Below are 17939 nucleotides of genomic sequence, written 5' to 3'. Positions count from 1 at the left end.
AGCCTCAGAAGGTAGATCTACGTCCAGCTCTCCGTCGTGACGAGTCGACATCTTTCGCGTCAGAGCCGCTCGCCAAAGAAGACTGCGATGCCAAATCGGCGCCGAGGCTGCTGCGGCTCGAAAAAGATGAAGTTGTTTGCAGTGGGACCATTTCTTGATGCAAGCCGTCCGATTCGAGTCGCGTTGTTTCAGAAGACGTCCGTTCGCACGAAGCCAAGGGGAAGAGCTCTGTCGGGACCCTTGCATGCGGCAACTCGTGCTGACTCTCGTCGCGAAGCTCTGGTAGAAGTGAGTCCTTGATTCCACGCAGAGCTCAGGGAGCGAAGGGGGTTTGGTTGAGACTGGAACCTACCATAGAAAGCACCCATGCCAGCGAGGATGAATTGAAACAACAAGATCAGTGGCAGCATTTGGCCAAAATTCCAGGTGTTGGCCTCGTCGACGTTCAGACTGCATACTTTGGTTGTGCTCCAATCGACCTCCTCGTCAAGGTAGTTGAGCAACTTGTCTGGTGCGAGCGCAAATTTCTGCGCCATCGTATACGTCAGGGAGATGCTTGCAAAGAGCAGTTGCATGTAGAACGCCATCGCGGTCGTTCCGAAAGCCAGCAGAATCAGTGCCGACTTTATTCTGCTGGGAATGGCGCGGAGGCATCGAGCGGTCGCACTTGAGCCGGGGCGATTTCGAAGGGACTTCGAGACGCAGCGTATCCAGTACATCGGAAACAACTTATTCTTGGACTTCCATAACCGTGACATGGACTCAGTCGTCGACTCTCGGATTTTGGGAGAAATTTGGCAAATCGATATCCAGAACGGGTACAGAATGACCAGACCGCTGACCAAATAGAAGGATATGAGTATCCACGCCGTTTTCGCCTTCGAAGGGCACGTCTCCGGGAATATCTTGCAAAGCTCGTACTTGATATCTACCCACAGGTAAATAGGCGACGTCGAGTATAGCGTCCGAGAAATGTACACAAGCGAAAAAGGAAATGCAAAACAGATTGAGGCGACGAGAAGGATGGCGAATATGAAGATTAATACCAGACGCAGCTGAGCCACGGCAGAGTGCGAGGCGAAATAACTCTTCAAGGTTAGAACCGAGGCCAGATGGGAGCTGCTCGCAAGGCAGCTCAGGTAAATGATTAGATGAAAATGCGGCTCCCAGAGGAGAAATATGTAAGAATTTTCCTCGGTGTTCAACAACCTTGGATTTCTCGCGCGAATGTAGCCGCTGATCAGGAGTGCGATCCCAGTGAGTAGTTGTTGGTCTGCCAGGGCAAGCATGAGCCGGTCGAGTAGCTGCCTCCCAAATTTTGCTCTTTCAATGGTAATGAGTCTGCCCAAACTTCGCCGAGAGATTGCGTGGAGCGCTTTGGGAGGTATCGCACTATCCATGTCGACCAGTCCGTCCAGAAGAGCGGCGCAAATTGACAATGAAGTCGTGAGGACAGCAGCTGCGGTGAAGGACACAACCACCTAGGCAGACTGTTAGGATGATGAAATAAGTCGTATGTATTGGTTCAGTTCCGCTGCTTACCCCTATGCCAGCAACATCTGCATCTGCCTTGCATTTTCCATCCTTAGAGTAAAAAGTGCCGATTTCAAAAGCCACGAAGTCTTCGATTGCCATAGTGCTGCTCGACACTTTTAAGGAAGATGAAAATCTGCCATGATATTCACAGACGTTTGTGATGTCGTAAGTCGTGAGATTCTATTCCCGGCGAAGCGGAGTGTGGGTTTGACGGTGTCTCAAGAAGTAATCCATGGTTTTGCAATTAGGATAAACATCGGATGTCGTATCGTAAGCCAATCAGGTTATCACGGAGACCAAGGTGTGCTTCCGTCCGAGCATTTCGCCGAACACATGTAGAGCAATTCTGGTGTTGAGTGATGATGTGTTTTGCGGTCTGGTGTCACACTCTATGGATCTCCTCAGCCTTATAGCACATACAGCTTTGCCAAATATCTTGATCCAGAATTCTCTACTTGCTTCCTGCTAGTGAATGAACTTGGATGTAAGGCTTCCAGGAAGTTGGAAAGTGCGAGTTTCCCGCCCTGTCTCGAGTGGGCTCGACATTCGTTGCTGCACTTTACCTGGCGCGACCTTGCGCTTGGCTCGAGGCTTCGAGAGGATGCGTGTGCTTTTCAGTCGGTGAAACGAGCCCTGAAAGTGTTGTATGTGTATGAAGACACAGCAAATAGGAGGCGAAGTGGTTGTGTCGGAAGAGACTCGTAGGCGCGGCACTTGCGGCGCTGTCGCAAAATGTTGCAGTAATTTGGTGGCATTTGACATCCAGGCGAAAGTAATTGATGCGACCCCATCAGGATGGGAAGGGCGTGGCTAGGCTTGAACAGTTCCAGTGGATTCAGGGCACGTATTGACGGCCATTGACTACGCGCGCCTGGGCCAAAGCCGAAACCTGAAGCCACTTGAACTGGGACGAGTATCCCAAGATATGGAACTAGACGAAGCACCAGGAAGCTCATCGTCAATTGGTGTGTCATCAGACGGAGACTCCTGTCTAGCTTCGTCACAAAGCTCTGGGAGAGCAAGACGTCAGTTTCGGATCGAGGCGTCAGCGTCGAAGGAAGAGGGAGGACTTACCACAATACCCTCCTATGACAGCGAAGATCAAGTGTCCAAGCAGGATCAGAGGCAGGACTTGGCCGAACTTCCAGGAATTTGCGTCTGCGTTGCTGAGACCGCACATGTGGTCCTCAGGTGGTTCTGCGAACTTTTGCGCCATTGTATAAAGAAATGAGATGATCACGCTACTCAATTGTACGAAAAAGAGGTTAGGCAGCGCTTTGTAGAGTATAGTGAACCAACGCTGCTGAAATTGGGATGGTAGAGACTTTCCTCTTTGTATACTCATGGCCCAAAAAATACAGTGACACATCGGGTAGAACAGCGCGTAGTTGTTGATGGCAATAATGAAAAAGTAAGTCACATCTATTGGCGAGGAGCGTGTGTGGTCGTCGCACTCCTTGAGCCTTTCAAATGTGTTGTAATGCCAAAAGCATCTGTCCGGATACGGAAACAGGTCATAACTGCCGAGAAGGCCTGAATCTTGAAGTTGAAAAGGCAGAGCGAAGGTAATGCTTGTGGCGACGAGACATCCTGCAAGTGTGATGAAACACACGCGCAGTATGAAAGCCGATGTATGCTCAAAATGGTAAAGTCGTAACGGGTAGATCGAGGTCAAAGATGCGCTGAAAGAGAGGCAACTAAGGTAAATGATTAAATGGAAATGCGGCTCCCGGAGTCTTTAGAGGAAGGGTATTTCCGTGTTGACCATTTTGGGGTCGATAGATCGGATGTAGCCAGTGCAAAGCAACGCAATGTCCAAAAGTAATTGCTGGTCTGCAAGGGCGACTAGGAGTCTTTCGGACAATTTTTTCCAAAATCTGTTCCATTTGAAGGTCTTCAAGCGGCCAGGGATTATTTGAATGTATTTCTGGAGAATCTTGGGTCGAACAGAGTCATTTTGGTCGACTAATGCATCCAGGAGAACGGTCCAGACTGATAGAAGCGTGGTGGCGATAGCGGCTATCACAAATGATATGACGACCTGCAAACGTCAGCTGGTGCAATTTCTACGAGTCTGCCGCAATGGATGGTCTACCCCAGTCCCGGCAACATCTGGGTCAGGTTGACAAGACGTTCCATTGTTAGGATAAAAGTAGTAGGGGGCAAATACGACGACTCTTTCAGGATGCATTGTTGGGATATCTGGAAGAAAGATGCTGCCAGCTTGTTGTGGATTTGCTTGAATCTTTATGAATTTGATGCCTGTGGTGCCTTTGACTGGAGTTGATCTGGACAGTCGCTTGGAGAGGCCAAATGCAGCTATGCGACACAGCCACAGGAGCAGAAGCGCCTCAAGCATACGAATGGTGAACTGCCACCGGCGCAGCATCAAGCGGTAAGCTGCATGCTGAAGTAACGCTTGGAAAACAGTCATCTTGAATCAATATATCAGACTGCAGGATGGCAATGCCACTGGATGATAGACGAACAGCCTGAGTAGTCCGTCCGCGTGGGTTTTGGCCCCAATCTCAGCCTTATAAGAGCAGCCTGCATACCAGTCAGCAGAGCTTTGGGCAAGACTCACGTTGGTGGATGTGGCATTGAGGCTGAGGATGACCGCCAAGAGAGTGGACTGCAGCCCCACGTTCTTTCTCATCCAGTGCAGTATATGGCGAATCGGAACAGCCCATTGCTGTCGCGTTCAGGCATCTGACGCAAAGTTAGTCGCGCCAACAACTTTCCGCGGCGAAACTCGAAAACCAGAAATTGTGGAGGCAAGACGAACTTGTTGAGCAGCGAGAATTGGCCCAAGAGAATATGGAAATTATCAGCACAAGATGGGTCGAATTCAGGGAACTGCAGGATGCCGGGAACACAACTCAACTGCATGCATGAAAAAAATCGTCAGTTTGGTCAGAAGCCTAGCAGTGTGACTGCCGACTTCCGAAGTGCGAATCGAAGACGGCGACAGGCGAAGGCGAAAGTGGACATGGCAAGGCACGAGACGACAGCGGCATGATCAGCAAGAAAAGGCAGTTGAAGAACTTCGTATCGCTTTTTTTCTGGACCGCAGCGCGTCGCGAATGGCACTTCCATCAACTCTCCCTGCCAGTCAGGACTTAATCAGCACCACCTCCTCAACACCAACAAACACAGGGGAAACGAACCAATCTTCTTCCCTCCTTCTCCTGACCCTCCCGCACATTCACCCCAACCTTAACGACAAAGCCCACTCTCAATCAATCCAGCACTTCCTCCCCTACTCCTTCAACTTAACAACAAAGCCGCCCCTCTCAATCGTATTCACAAACACAAAACCACTGCTGAACCCCGCATAACTACTCCAACTACCAACAAAATCAATCACGCCGCCCTCAGGCGTGGCATCGTCTTCCGGGTACACGTCAAACCAGGCCACCTCCTCGACGCCAGCGCCGGTCGGATCGGAAGGGATGCTGCTGATATCGAGCACTGCTAGCCCGCTGCCGTAGTTCGATTGGTACGTCCGGTTGCCCCACACGTATTGGTTGTGGTCGACGCTGTGGTGCGAGGATTTGAAGAGCCCGGTTTGCTTGGGTGACGCGAGGGAGGAGATGTCCCTGTGGGAGGTGTGTGAGTGCGAGGGGAGGGGGATCAGGGGTAGGGGATACGGGGATGGGGGCATGGTATGGCTTACCAGATATACGTAACATGATAGCCATCCGCCGCGGGATCCACCCTGTCATACTCGTCGTACTCATCATCCAGCAGCAAGAACTGCTGCCACTTGGTGTCCAGTACCCAGCCCTGATGCGTGTACGCCGCGCCCTGGTACGAGGTGCGTGAGACGACGGTCGAGTTGGGTTTGTTCGTCACGTCATAACTGTCCAGTCAATTCGTCAGCAAAATCTCCCTCCGCACAGCAGACATGCTTCAAGCTCCCCACATACATGGTCAGCGTGTCCTCGTTATAGCCATAGCAAATCTCGTGGCCCACATACGCCGCATCCGGCCCGTTGTACACCAGACACTGCGCATCATGGACATAGCCATCCTGCGGATCGCAGCCCGGACTGGTCGGGTTGGCGGGGTCGCTCAGGTCAATAAAGATGAGGCCGGCCGCACACGACGAGTTGCGCGGGGCAGCGCCAACAGCGTACACCCAGTCCGTCTCCTCATTCACCACGACATTATGCGTCCTCCCAATGGGCAAGCCCTTAAACAGGCCCGTCAAATCGGCGTCATTGCTGAACGTGACGGGGCTGGCGGGGTCGACGTCGAGCAGCTTGGCCATGTCGAAGATCTGGATGTTGTGGCCCTCGGCCTCGCTGCCAATCACCATGTAGTTCTTGTAGCCGCGGATCTCGCGCCAGATGCTGGGGACCGAGTACTGCGGCAGCCGGCCCAGGTACGAGAGCTTGCCTTCGGACGTGATTTCGGCAAAGGCCGCCCCGTCGGATTGCCCGATGGCGAGGAATTCGCGTCCGCTGGGGGACGTCCAGCCCCAGGAGGATGAGCCTTCGCCCCCGTTGCTGCCCAGTGCTTCGTGGCTGAGGAAGTGGTAGAGGTCGACCTGGGGAAATCTTTTTTAGTAGGCGCACTTTGGAGCGGCGCTCTGCTTACGTTGTTGCAGCGGAACGTGTTGTTGGCGTCGCCAGAGATGGCCACGGCGAGTCCGTCTACACATTCCGTGTAACCCAGCTCGGGGTACTGTGCTGAAGCGTACGCTCCGGCAGCACGTTGGCGGTCAAAAGTGGCCTTTTCCTGTCAGCTTTGTGTTTCGTCGAAGCAATTGATAGACCCCTTACGTGCTTGTTGGTCATGATTCGGCTGTGTATGATTCCTGTCTTGTAGAGTGCCGCGGCCTTGACCTTGTCCTGGGCCATCTCTTTGCTCAGGGCCACACCTAAGAGCGTGGCCAAGAAAGCGCTTTTGATCATCTTCATGGCGAAGTACAGGCTGAGAATGAACAGACGCAGAGCGAATGATCAAAGTTGGTTGATTGACAACTGAAAAAGTCAAGTCCAAAGGAGAGGGTATTGCACTTTTTATACCATCACGTGGGGAATGTTGTTGGAATTCAGCATGTGCCACTCTGCAATTGTTCTAGATGTCTCAAATACCCGAGACAACCCAAGAAGGAAGAGGAAAAGAAAAGGGGACACAACGCCGCTCATGTCGCATCTGATCGCCGCCGGTGCTCCCCCAGCTTGCCCCATCAAGGCGCTCTCCTCCGGCTGTGGCTCGCGGCCTTCCGCTTCCAGAAGTTTTCCTCCTTCCGTGTCCTCGCATGGTTCCTCGGACGGCTGCAGCGAAAGAGCCATAATGCAACCACAGACGCTGATAAGTGATTCGAATTGATGTGCAGCCGCTCGTAATCGTTTGTTGTGTGGTCGAAGGGGAACGGTCCGATATGCTAGTGAAGCTGATGACTGCGTGCCTATTGGCAGACCACGAGAAAAGGTGGTAGAAAGCAAGCAGAATAGGCAGGCGGATGCTGATTGGTGTCCTTGGCGGTGCTTGGCTCCAATGGCGACATGTTGGACCTGGGGGATTGCCGAGCCTGGAATACGACTAGCGTTTAAGCATACATTAACGTTGGTCGATTTGGTCCTTGGCGCCAATGCTTATGTGCCCTTCTCGTTGCCAAGATGGGTGTAGAGAGGCCTCGTGGGGTCCGACCGGTCGTGAATGATGGAAAATTGATGCAACTCCGGCGACCAGCGGTCATGTGGACTTGTCTTATCGAACCAGAGCGGAGTGTAGTGATTGACGACTTAATGAAAGAAGTGTCGACATTGGAGGCGACGTGAGAGCAACCAAAGAGGAAAGAAAAGGAAAGCTTCCCGTCTTGGCACCGCCGCCAAACCGCCACAGCAAACTTTTGAAATGTTTGTGCAACTGTTTGACATCGGCTAAAACCCACATGCGTTCCGCCGACCGTGCCTTGACATTGTCAAGTCTTGTCTCAAGCAAACACGTTGTCTATGGACGCGCTTGTCCTGACGATGTTTTCGAAAAGCGAGACAAAATGAGGAACGGGCCACCTCAATCCAGCGACATCGAGGTTGAGGGCTGGACGAGCGACCGTCTCAGCGAGAGGCTCAAGCCAGGGTTTTTGGAAGGCTATGGGATCGCAGAGAGCAAGGTATGTCACAAGTGCATGCACACAGACAAAGAACGGGGTTAGTTCAGGAGGCATGAGATGCGCAACTTTGGATGAACTGAAAGAATTCGAGATCGAGTGCTTGAAGGGGATGTGAAAGGAGAGCTTGAGAAGAGTGCTGAGAAGGAAAGAGTCTGCAGAGAAGAAGGATGAAGAGTCTTACGATTTCACGAAGAGAAAAGGGAGCGCTCAACGACTTACCTGTCCCTTGATTGAATCACTTACGTACTTCCAAGGGCCAGCAGTCGTATGCCATGCCACGACCAAGCTAGTTCCAAAGTCTAGCGCAAAGGGCCACGACACAACGAGTGAATGATGACAACGTGGACGAGCATCCAAACCTCTCTTGGGACAGAAGACTAGTGGATAGACTCCGACTTTGCCCGTTGGGACGGTGGTTCTGTGTGTCTCAGTCTCTTGCGTCGAGAAGCCGGGCCAAAGACGATGAGAAGCATCATGGCCTCCCCGCCTTACCACGGAGCTGGGAATGCGGGGAAGGTGCTCTGACGCCCTGGTGTTGAGCCACAACATATCCGAATGTTTGGAGTGGTGTGAGAGACGGGACGCTCCTGCGAGTGGTGATGGCAAGCTGCACATGGATGAAGTTGTGTCTGTGTTGAGACCCGTTGGGCACCGTTTGTACGACACTTCTCTCATGAGACATCAAAATCTCATCAACTCCAAACGTCTTCCCATTGAAGGCTTCTTTCCACCGCCAGTCCAGAGCTGCGGCACCACGCCATTAAACAAACAACGCGGCACGCGGTGCCACCCAGGCTCCAAGATTGTCTGGACGAATCTTGCTGAGGAGCCGGTTTCCGCCGATACACATGAGATCGACCGCGGTACCAATTCTTTGCTGGCAGACGGATTGACAGGTCTCAAAAGGAGGATGGAAGAAATCCCTCGCCGGCCATGTTGCTTGCGCGGATTGGATCGTAAAGGTAGTTCAGCTGTTTGCGGATGGTACGCTAGAGCTACTAGCCAGCTAGCGCCTTCTAATCACCCGGCTTTGGGACTACACGGGCCGAGCCGACACTGGATATGGACATGTCGATAGGCAAACGGCGGAACCGATGGAGGACGAGTCGGAGACGGACGCCATGTTGGGTTGGCTGGCGGGAGATTTCGAATAATGCCCGATGATGATGATGGGCTTCCAGCCTCCTCCTGGCAAGGGTGGGAGCAGGGACAAGGACAAGGAAGAGGGCCTGATGGTACGCACAGCCCAAGGCAGGCTGTTTCGACGATGGTAAAAATTAGCAGCAAGAATAGAGATGATGATGATGAGGGAGCGGACAAACACGCGACTGGATGCTCACAGCAACGCAAGGACCGCCGCGCATGGCAACGGGACGCTGGGTAGACGTTGCCCTTGTTTCAGCGCACGACACGCACCACAAACGGCAACGAGATCCTCGCACGAAAACCAGCCGGGACGGCGTCGGCTGACATCACCCGATTTGCTCACTCCGGTCTCGCGACCATTCTCCCTTTGCGCAACCCTGGTCCCGTCACTCCCAATCCAGCTCCAAATTTTTACAATGTGTACGCGCTGTGCTTGGTTTTGACTTTCTGGCCCTGTGGCCCCTTCGCTGTCAATGCCGGGACGGGACGGTAACCGTGTGCGAGTGCCAGCTTTGCCCCTTCATCATGGCAGATATAAGACCACCATGGTCCTCAGCAGTTATGGCCTTCTTCTTTCACCAAGAGGTCAAATCTACAATTCAAATACTACTTCTCTGAATTCTACTCCTGAATCGGCCTCGAGTCGCTGCACGCCACGCATATAAACCAACCAATTACCATCTTTCCTTCGCCATGGATTCCAACTGCATGCACACCTTTCTCGACATCCAGCGCGAGCGCGACCAGAACCGCCTGAATCCACTCGGCCTGGCCTCATGGTTCCAACTGACGGCGCCCATCATCGGCAGCCCGAGCCCTGCGACGTCGTCGTCTTCGCCGTACGTTGCTCCACCCCGCTGTCAATCCCCCGCACTCTTCTTCAACACCAACGACCACGACCATATATTCTTGAACACTGCTAATATCCAATCCACAGTCTCAAGCAACAAGAAACCCCCTCGCTGCCCAGCTCTGCCAACTCCTCATCAACCTCGACCCCGCGCGCTCCGTCGCCTGCGTAAACGCCTCGTCCTCGCCTCCATCCCACTTCGCCAGCACCCTTGCCGCCCACGCCCCAGGGCTCGTCATCAGCACCATTGGCACCGCGCATCCCAGCGCTCAGGACGACGCTGCCGCCCAGCAGATTGCGCTCATCGACGCATGCGTTTCCGCAGGCGTGCCGCGTTTACTGCTCTTGCCGCTGCGCGCTGAGTGCGAAGATGCTGCGGATGCCAATGGCGCAGATGGACAGGCATGGAAGGGCGTGACGGCAGTGCAGGCACAGGCGCGCGTCCTACGACACCTGTGCGCCGTGTCAAAACCAAACCGTGGGATGGAGGCCGAGGCAGGGGGCGGGGGAGCAGTGGAAGAGCAAGAGCAAGAGCAGACGAGTTCGAGCAGAAAGCTAGAATGGGTGGGCATAGCCAGCGGGACAACGCTCGACACAGCCCTGCTGAACGGCCAATTCGGGGTCGACATGAAGTGGGCCAGCGCCGAAGTGGTTGGCAACGGCGACAGCTCGTTCGGCGCCAGCAGCGCAGCGTGGGTCCATCGCGTCGCCGCCGCCGTGGTGCAGCACTGGGCGCGCCTCCCGCGCAACCGCATCCTCCACGTCGCGGGCTGCGTGACGTCGCCCGCCGAGGTGCTGCGGTGCCTCGAAGAAGTCACGGGGCAGGACTACCTCGTCAGCTTCGTGGCCGTCGACGAGGCGGTGGCCGAGGCGCGGAAGCGCATTGAACGGGGGTTCGTGGATAAGGGGGTGGAGATGCTGGAGCGCGCGTTTTTGTTTGATCATTCAAGGGCGTTGGGTGCGGTCGCGGCTTTTGGGGACCGCACTGCGCATGGTTTGCTGGGCTTGGATGGGGAGTCAGTTAAGGATATTGTGGGCGTTGCGGTGCATCAGTTTCGACATTTGGATACCGCCGGCTGCGGCTGTGGCTAGGCATGAATGGCGCACTTGGGAATCCCATCTCTTCTCAATTCCTCTCTTCTCCATTTTCCACCTTTGCTTGTGCTGACGCGAGATAATCCTACGCAAAGTGCTGACCAAGCTCAGGGGCCCCAATCGGCTGCGGAAGCCGTCACGGAGGTTTGAGTATCGCCAACACCTGGAATGGAGTGGAAGCCTCTGGTCTCGAGGTAGATTGCGGTCACGACACGACAAGGTCTAATCCGCTCATGATCATGCTGTCCTACTGATATCTCCACTCACTTACAGAATGGAGGCGGTCATAGATTCTGGAAAGAACGCGGCAAACGCCTATTCACTTTCTATTCTAAATTCTCTACAGATCGATCCCGCAATCGCTCTTTCAATCCCCTGTAGCCTGTGTAAAGTCTGGCTTCACCTTCAAGTCTGCTCGAAACTTAGTCTAATCATCGCCCCAGGCTTGATTCCAACTCGCACGCTGTCATTCCCTTCATCCTTCCATGTCCAACAGCTCACCAAGAATCTGGAGGACATCGCCGGCGATTGTGTGAATCTGGTTGGCCGAGCTGGTAGACGCGTCTTCAAGTGCAGTTTTGACGGTGCTGAGGCCCGCCACGTCCTGAAGCCTCCCACGGACAGTGTCCGACAGCACGCCCAGCAGAACGTTTCCAACCTCCCCCTTTTGCTTTTCATCCATCTTCTTCACCTCATCTTTGACATCGATGATCGAGTTTATAGCGGCTCTGACAGTCGACCTAGCATCGTGGCTTGGGAAAGCGTTGTGTTGATTGATGTGGTCAAGGCGACCCACGAAATGCGTGAGCTTCTTCTGGGCGAACGCCACCTTCACCTTCGTATGCTCGATGCCTTTGTTGTGAATCCCGTCGACGATCTTCCGAGCCGTATCGTTGTCCGCCACGTTGTCGAAAATCTGGCACACTTCGCAGATTGCGGCGTCGGGTGCGAGCTTGCTTCGAATCTCTACGAGCACACAGGCGCAGGCTTTCAGTTTGCGAACGGCTTTCTCTGTGGCCAGCTTCGCATAGAGGACGCAGGGGAATGCGATGTCAAGGGAGTCTTGTGGAATCTCCATCTTGTCCATGACTTTCAAGAGGTCTTGGAGCATGTCCGCAAGACACTTGTCCCTGGCCAGTCTTTGGGGCAAAATGCACTCGATTGTTGCCCTCACAGCCGACAGAAGCCGGCCAATGTCGTCGGCGGGAAACATGACCCTTATCTTGCGCGATATTTCCCTCTCAAAGTTGTCCGATTTGTCGACAATCTCCTGCAAGCGATACCTGATTGGCTGGAGGCAGTTTGATACAACACTTGAATCCAAAGCTTCTCCAGGCAAGGCCATTGTCTTGACGATCCCTCGAATCAATTCGGGAATGGGTCGCAATGGACGCATCAGCCAGAGGATCCAAAGCGCGTCGTTGACGGCCTTTTCGTAAGCGATAAAGGCAAAGTAGGCAAAGTCGATGCGAACGCCGAGGATCCGCTTGCGCCAGGCCATAACGGCAGCTTGATTGATCATGGCCTCGTTGACGAGCTGCTGTTGTGCCACACGCTCGGGAGAATCAAATTCGCAGAGCGCGTCTTTGATCACTTTTTACACTTGATACAGGCGCACTGACTCACAGTCGAAGCTCAGGGGGAGTCTCATGCTAAATGCAGTCCCTGACCTTCGAGCTTCGCGTCCTTCGTCAGCTTTAGCCCCAGTCCATATGATCTTGATCTGGTCATTCATGGTAATTGGCAGGTCCGGAATTGGTGGCCTGTGGCTTAGGTGTTAGCAGAAACTTTCTAGGGCTGACCGTTTGGCCGTCGAGGGACTGGTGAGTACTAATGTTGGGTAGGCTTGGAGGAAACTACGAAGTAAGAGAAGAGTAAGACGGCCAAGATTTATTTTGTCTGCTCGCCACTTGAAAGCTGTGATGAGGTCGTTGGTGGTTGGTGGTTCCTGTTTAAACTGTGGAGATCCGCCGGATCCTCCAGCCCTTCGCGGACAATGTCTGACAAGCGGCTCTTCTGAGTAGATCTACAGCCTCCTCATTGGCCTCCTGGTTCAATTCCTCGGCCAAACCCTGCCCAGCTTCCGTCCAGCGTAGATCCACGGCGCTGGCTTGCGGGCGAGCGATCGAGCTTCCCTGAACCAGGCGGTAAGTAAATCTGGACAAGTTTCCATTAGAAGGCTTGCGTCGGATTTCTCATCGACTGGCAGAATTACTGGTTACCATCGCTCCCTGGTCGAACCCCGTCCGGCTTACGCTTCCCGACTCTGCGCACCATCAATGAGCCGTCGTAGTTTCTGGGGCGGGCTGCTGGCGGATGGTATATTTCAACGACTGCAGAGGCAATGACTTTGCCTGACAACTGCTGACTGGATTTATCGATTCTCCAGCAGCTCGAAGTCCTTCTTGGTGCTGTTAATACGATACAAATGTCCGAAATTCGGAATGGCCCCTTTTCGAGTGGAGTATGCTGTAGGTAGCTTTCACGCGCAAAAATAGTATTCGAAAGCCGCTTCACCTTTTTTCTCGGCCTTCCTCTTCCCTTGTCCAGAAAGCTACCGCGGTCGATGTTTCCGTTCACGTCTAGACAAATCTCGGGGTCTGTGCTGTCAGCTGTCGCGAGCACAAAGTCGCTACCAGCGAGAATCTCTCCGAACAGCTATGACAGAGCCGATCCAAAGGTGCTTTGGTCCAGAGGACTAGGTACGCGCTTGACACCATGATGAGCTTTGCGATGATGGAGGCGATGAGAGATTGGTCTTGATGAGAGGAATATCTCGATCGACGACGATAGGCGAGTGTAGACCTCGGCCCTCTTGCCTTCTTCCTCTACACAAGTTGCTTCTTGTTGCGCGTGTCGTCTGTCTTTTCCACTCCGAGCGGCTTCCTTGGCTCATCACTGTCCGACAAGACCACAGGACGACGACGACGACTGGAACCGACAGCCGCACGACAAAGACCAGATGGATGTGGTGCCTGTCAAGGACGGGCAGCAGCTTGACGAGAAGATTCCTCGCCACGGTTGGCAGCAGCCCGGGCTTCCCGCCGCTCCATCTCATCAATCATGGCGTTGATCTGGTCCGCATCCTCATCAGCCACAAAGTTGTCCCGGTGGTGAATGTCGTCGGCCCCTGCTGAAAGCTTCTCTGACACGAAGTTAGGGTCATCCGACCTGGCAGAGGTGGAAGTGCCACCCTCCCGATCACCGGAGGCAGGCGAGAAGCGATGAGCCAAAGCATCCTTCACAGTCGTCCAAGCTGGAGGCAGCTTCTTGCGATTGTTGTTCTATGTAGCCGCAGTGTCCGACACCTGGTGATGATGCCTCTTTGCAGTAGAGCCCTGGCCAGTAATCGTACTGCCGCTCTCTGCAGGTGATATCTGGAACGGCGTCGAGGGCTCAGCGGGGGGCGCGTTGGGCGAATCGAAGCTCATCCGGAGTCGACGTTTGGCGTCTGGATACCTTGAAGCGCAGACATCGCCATGTCCTTGAAGTGCGCGGACTTTCCGAGCGGGACACTCTTCTTATATACCTAGTACAGTCTTTCGTGGCTTTTGACTGTGCTATACATCCCATCAACGACGTGAAGAGCGGCGACATCGTCGTCGGTTGCGTCGGCGAAGATCTGAAGCACTTCGCAAGGCTGCTTAAGGAGTGCGGATGTCTTCATTCTCATCCTGCTATACCTGATGGTGACAAAAACGAGGAATGACGGTCGATCTTGCTCAGTGCGAGTGGACTTGGGAGCTGTTTTGCTGGCTCGGTCTTCCAGAAATCAAGCTCTTTGCTCTTGTGGCTTTCGGCCACAGACTCGGCCGGTTCTTTGGGTAGGTGCTTCCTTCACTGATCAGGAGCGCGAACAGGTGAGATTGTTTTCAATTTCACTAGCACGCACTTTGAGCCTCTGCGAGGTCGTGCTGTGAGTGTACTTTGAGATGTAGCTTCCACGGGTGAACCCGCAACCATTTATGTAGGCCAAGTGGGTCTAAGAAAAGAAAATCTCCCAATCAGGTCGGCGCAGAGACGGCGGAATACCGCCACGAATGACATGAAGTCGCGGCGGCTCATATGAGACGAATGCTGAGCCGCTTCTAGCCTGCACACTGGCTACAATTAGTATACACAACACTGACAAGGTTCATGGGTCCATTTTTGGACGTTGCGGTTGGCAAACTTGCAAAGGGCAGGAAAACTGGGTGGCAAGCCAAAAATTTCCAAAGCTTGCATTTTGACTTGTTCGATCTCTTCGAGGAGTTAGTTGTCTTGGGAGCGCTCATACGCCCCCTCCAGCAGGCTGAGTCGTTTGCTAGGGCTCAGGATCTTGTCTAGCGCGACGTCCATTTTGTTCTTGGAAATTTTCCTATGAGTGCACGATTTGGTCAGCCAGTGCCATTGCCATGAAAGGGTGCAATGTATTTGCGGGGCTTACCTTCGTGGTTGATCGGAATTCTTGGCAGGGTGATGAATGCTGCTGGTTGGAAAAGGTGTTTGGAAAGGGAAGAAGACCCCGGGACAAGCGCAGAGCTGTGTGATCGTGCAGAGTGGGCGCCATCTGTATAACGGCGATGTGGGGTTGGGTAGAAGCACGCAGAATCTGTGGACGGCTTGCTGTAAAGTCGTGAGATGAAAGCAGTCGCTTGAAGTGGAGTGTGCGAGCGCTGGTCGAGCGAAGTGCAGGTGGTTCTGAGAGCGGAAAAGAGTTCAGCAAGAACAAGTCGTGCGTTGAGCTGAACGTGGGACCAGGAAGAAAGTTTCTCGTCGTAAGAGACGCAAAGTCGTGGTGTTAATTTGGCGGGCGCGGATGTTTTGTCGTGTTGGTGCAGCCGGTAGGGAAGTCACGCTCGGCCATTTGTGATTCTGTGAAATGTTGTCGAGGGCGAAGATGACGGACGTCTGGAACGCCTGCCGAATGCCCTCCGCTGAGCGGAAGAGCATTGCAAGTGTTCCCTGCCGCGTCGACAAAGCTGTCTACCATCTCTTCGCTGATTGGGGTTTGAATCATCGTCTGTACTTTGAATTCATACCCGTCGAGTACTTCTTCCATGGCTTTCCTGATTTCGCGAAGCTGTATGGATGGATTCGGCGTCGAAACTGAGCGCACGTTCCACTTCTTCACAATCGACAGATTTGCTCAGCGTCGGGAGCTTGTCTGGCAAAGGATCCCGAGTCCTTGTGAGCTTTGTAGACCATCGCGTTGGTTTTGTTCATGAGCGAGACGTCCTTTGTGCGATTGAAAGCGCCATCCAGCACTGGAAGCAATCACGCCTCTAGTCTATACAACATATACGCCACCACCCACGACCCACCGCGAGTTCCACCTCCACAGACGCAACCAGCCACAGCCCAGGGGGACGCCGCCACTTAAATACACATCCCACACACCCGCCACACCTCATGTCCTCGCCCGACCAAACCAACATGAATCCATTTTCCAGAAACAAACTCAGACTCAAGCCAGAGGCGGCGGCAGGCAGGCAGGCAGGCAAGCTGGCAGCAGAAACGGCGGCACGTTCGGGCAAGCCATCTGTTCCTTCCCAATGCGGCAAGCGCGCCGCAGGGGGGTGGGCGGGTAGAGCCGGACCAGGGACCAGGGACCCTCCCTCGCTCTCCCCACCAGTCCGTCTGGTTGGAAAACAGGCAACATGAATCGTTGCCAACAGAGTCACCAACACACACATACACACGCAGGCAGAGAGAGAATCAAGGCAGACATGGATTCGGTTCGATCCGCCTCTGCCTTATTCAACAAGCAACATTTGCAAGGAAAAGAGGTGCCATTCCACCACCACCACCACCACGAGCTAGAGTTGTGGTACTTGTGTCGCCGCCCATCTCAACCAACCAGCCAATTCAATCCATCCATCCATCCCATTTCAAAATCCATGGTATCTTTCGAGGAGGGTGATTTTCCTGTCCTTTCCTTATCCAGCAACGACGAAGAGAAAAAAAAAAAAAAAAAAAGACTACTACTCCTTGCACCACTCACTCCTTTGGCTTTGTCAAAGAAGATTTCAAAACAGACAGCAAGTATGAAACAAAGCAAGTAAAAAATACAAATGAAAACATCACGCCTGTAAATGGCTTTTTGCTTTCAGTGATGCCTCGCGTGGGAAGGGCAAGCAAGGGCAGGCAAGCAAGCGTCCTAGCTGGCCCAGCCCAGCCCATAGAGCAACGAACGCAGATCTCTCCATATGACTCCTGAATGTATGTTCATGTCGCAAGCAGCAGCAGCAGCAGCAAGAAAAACTGGATGTGACTCAGAGCAAGCAAGCGCCAAAGCAGTCGGAAAAAAGAGGAAAAAGTGGGGCCCTTTGAAAAGAGAAGAAAGTTGGCTATGGGGGGCTAGGGGGGGCAATGGGCGGAGAGCGAATGTAGAAGCTACGCTGGTTTGGTAGCTGCGGTGAGAGGTTGGTTCAAAGGGAAAAAGGAAAATGCAGCAACCTGCGTGCTGATTGAAAGTAGAGGCGTCAAAGGGCCTGGTGAGAAAAAAACAGCTTTGAGAAACTCCAACGCCGCGCTCTGGAACGCAAAGACGTGCGGACCTGAGAGACTAGTAGGAAATGAGGTGCCTGCGTGCAGGCGAGAGAGGAAGGAGGTGTAAGCGAAGGTGGGTGGGTAAGAGGTAATATGCAAGGCTTTGGAAAGCAAAAAAAAACTCTAGAGAATTCTTGGAGCAATATGATGGCTCCTTGGAGACTGGCAAATCCAGTCTGGTCGTTGTCGATTCAGCATGCGGAGTGTGGCTAGGAGTGCTTGGCAGCCCTAAGACCATTTCGCATCACGTGGTTGGTCATCCTGACACATGAGCCAAGCCAACCTCAGCTCGACCGGACGGTCAATTCGAGAAGCGTGGCATTCAGATACTAGCTAGCCATCTTCTCCTGGCCCCTGCGACACTCGAGAATCTAGCCAAGCTTGCATGTATCGAAGTCTGTTGCCATGGGAAATGACCAGATGACCACGTGCTCAAGGGTCAATGCAGGTAATCCGCACTCGCATCATAGGTATGCTGGGATGCACCTCGACTAGAGCACGTCCCATATGTTTCGAGTGATGGGGCTGACGCCAGCATGTGCAGGGCTCCTGGGATCCATCCTGAGAGGCTGGAGCTTGAGAGCAGAGTCGGACTGGACCTTGACCGGCTTTCGCAGCGCCGTGTTGTTGGGACCGCGAGCGCCAGGCGGGGAC

General features: G+C 53.6%; 10 protein-coding genes across 10 annotated transcripts; 3 read left to right on the top strand and 7 right to left on the bottom strand.

Moving 5' to 3' along the window:
- Positions 1 to 40: 40 nt before the first annotated feature.
- Positions 41 to 2028, bottom strand: BKA78DRAFT_358361 (uncharacterized protein). The gene is made up of 2 exons (XM_066892347.1): positions 1543 to 2028; positions 41 to 1481 (listed from the first exon to the last, which is right to left on the bottom strand). Exons 1-2 carry the CDS (start codon positions 1633 to 1635, stop codon positions 189 to 191), a joined length of 1386 nt encoding a protein of 461 aa, XP_066748783.1. The 5' UTR covers positions 1636 to 2028; the 3' UTR covers positions 41 to 188.
- Positions 2013 to 2569, bottom strand: BKA78DRAFT_3465 (uncharacterized protein). The gene has a single exon (XM_066890527.1). The coding sequence runs from the start codon at positions 2508 to 2510 to the stop codon at positions 2151 to 2153; it is 360 nt and encodes a 119-aa protein (XP_066748782.1). The 5' UTR covers positions 2511 to 2569; the 3' UTR covers positions 2013 to 2150.
- Positions 2570 to 3274: 705 nt separating this feature from the next.
- On the bottom strand, positions 3275 to 3727 carry BKA78DRAFT_348252 (uncharacterized protein; the record flags this gene model as incomplete). Its single annotated transcript, XM_066890603.1, has 2 exons — positions 3275 to 3577; positions 3632 to 3727. The coding sequence occupies 2 exons, from the start codon at positions 3725 to 3727 to the stop codon at positions 3275 to 3277; spliced, it is 399 nt and encodes a 132-aa protein (XP_066748781.1).
- Positions 3728 to 4795: 1068 nt separating this feature from the next.
- On the bottom strand, positions 4796 to 6461 carry BKA78DRAFT_348251 (uncharacterized protein; the record flags this gene model as incomplete). Its single annotated transcript, XM_066890602.1, has 5 exons — positions 4796 to 5135; positions 5213 to 5398; positions 5466 to 6088; positions 6139 to 6273; positions 6324 to 6461. The coding sequence occupies 5 exons, from the start codon at positions 6459 to 6461 to the stop codon at positions 4796 to 4798; spliced, it is 1422 nt and encodes a 473-aa protein (XP_066748780.1).
- Positions 6462 to 7441: 980 nt separating this feature from the next.
- BKA78DRAFT_290842 (uncharacterized protein) lies at positions 7442 to 7778 on the top strand (the record flags this gene model as incomplete). Its single annotated transcript, XM_066885807.1, has 2 exons — positions 7442 to 7663; positions 7689 to 7778. 2 exons carry the CDS (start codon positions 7442 to 7444, stop codon positions 7776 to 7778), a joined length of 312 nt encoding a protein of 103 aa, XP_066748779.1.
- Positions 7779 to 7937: 159 nt separating this feature from the next.
- On the top strand, positions 7938 to 8942 carry BKA78DRAFT_3445 (uncharacterized protein). The gene has a single exon (XM_066890455.1). It carries the CDS (start codon positions 8169 to 8171, stop codon positions 8739 to 8741), a length of 573 nt encoding a protein of 190 aa, XP_066748778.1. The 5' UTR covers positions 7938 to 8168; the 3' UTR covers positions 8742 to 8942.
- A 643-nt stretch (positions 8943 to 9585) lies between these two features.
- Positions 9586 to 10751, top strand: BKA78DRAFT_290841 (uncharacterized protein; the record flags this gene model as incomplete). Its single annotated transcript, XM_066885806.1, has 2 exons — positions 9586 to 9648; positions 9747 to 10751. The coding sequence occupies 2 exons, from the start codon at positions 9586 to 9588 to the stop codon at positions 10749 to 10751; spliced, it is 1068 nt and encodes a 355-aa protein (XP_066748777.1).
- A 45-nt stretch (positions 10752 to 10796) lies between these two features.
- On the bottom strand, positions 10797 to 12489 carry BKA78DRAFT_358329 (uncharacterized protein; the record flags this gene model as incomplete). The annotated part of the gene is made up of 2 exons (XM_066892346.1): positions 10797 to 12347; positions 12381 to 12489. The coding sequence occupies 2 exons, from the start codon at positions 12487 to 12489 to the stop codon at positions 11230 to 11232; spliced, it is 1227 nt and encodes a 408-aa protein (XP_066748776.1). The 3' UTR covers positions 10797 to 11229.
- Positions 12490 to 13732: 1243 nt separating this feature from the next.
- On the bottom strand, positions 13733 to 14185 carry BKA78DRAFT_290839 (uncharacterized protein; the record flags this gene model as incomplete). The annotated part of the gene is made up of 2 exons (XM_066885805.1): positions 13733 to 14038; positions 14063 to 14185. 2 exons carry the CDS (start codon positions 14183 to 14185, stop codon positions 13733 to 13735), a joined length of 429 nt encoding a protein of 142 aa, XP_066748775.1.
- A 1783-nt stretch (positions 14186 to 15968) lies between these two features.
- BKA78DRAFT_301212 (uncharacterized protein) lies at positions 15969 to 16486 on the bottom strand. Its single transcript, XM_066887338.1, has one exon. It carries the CDS (start codon positions 16427 to 16429, stop codon positions 16019 to 16021), a length of 411 nt encoding a protein of 136 aa, XP_066748774.1. The 5' UTR covers positions 16430 to 16486; the 3' UTR covers positions 15969 to 16018.
- Between the last annotated feature and the right edge of the window lie 1453 nt (positions 16487 to 17939).

The sequence above is a fragment of the Phyllosticta capitalensis genome, assembly GCF_038381095.1.
Source record: "Phyllosticta capitalensis strain CBS 128856 chromosome Unknown BKA78scaffold_1, whole genome shotgun sequence".
Lineage (NCBI taxonomy): Eukaryota > Fungi > Ascomycota > Dothideomycetes > Botryosphaeriales > Phyllostictaceae > Phyllosticta > Phyllosticta capitalensis.
This window is presented reverse-complemented; position numbering and strand designations above follow the sequence as displayed.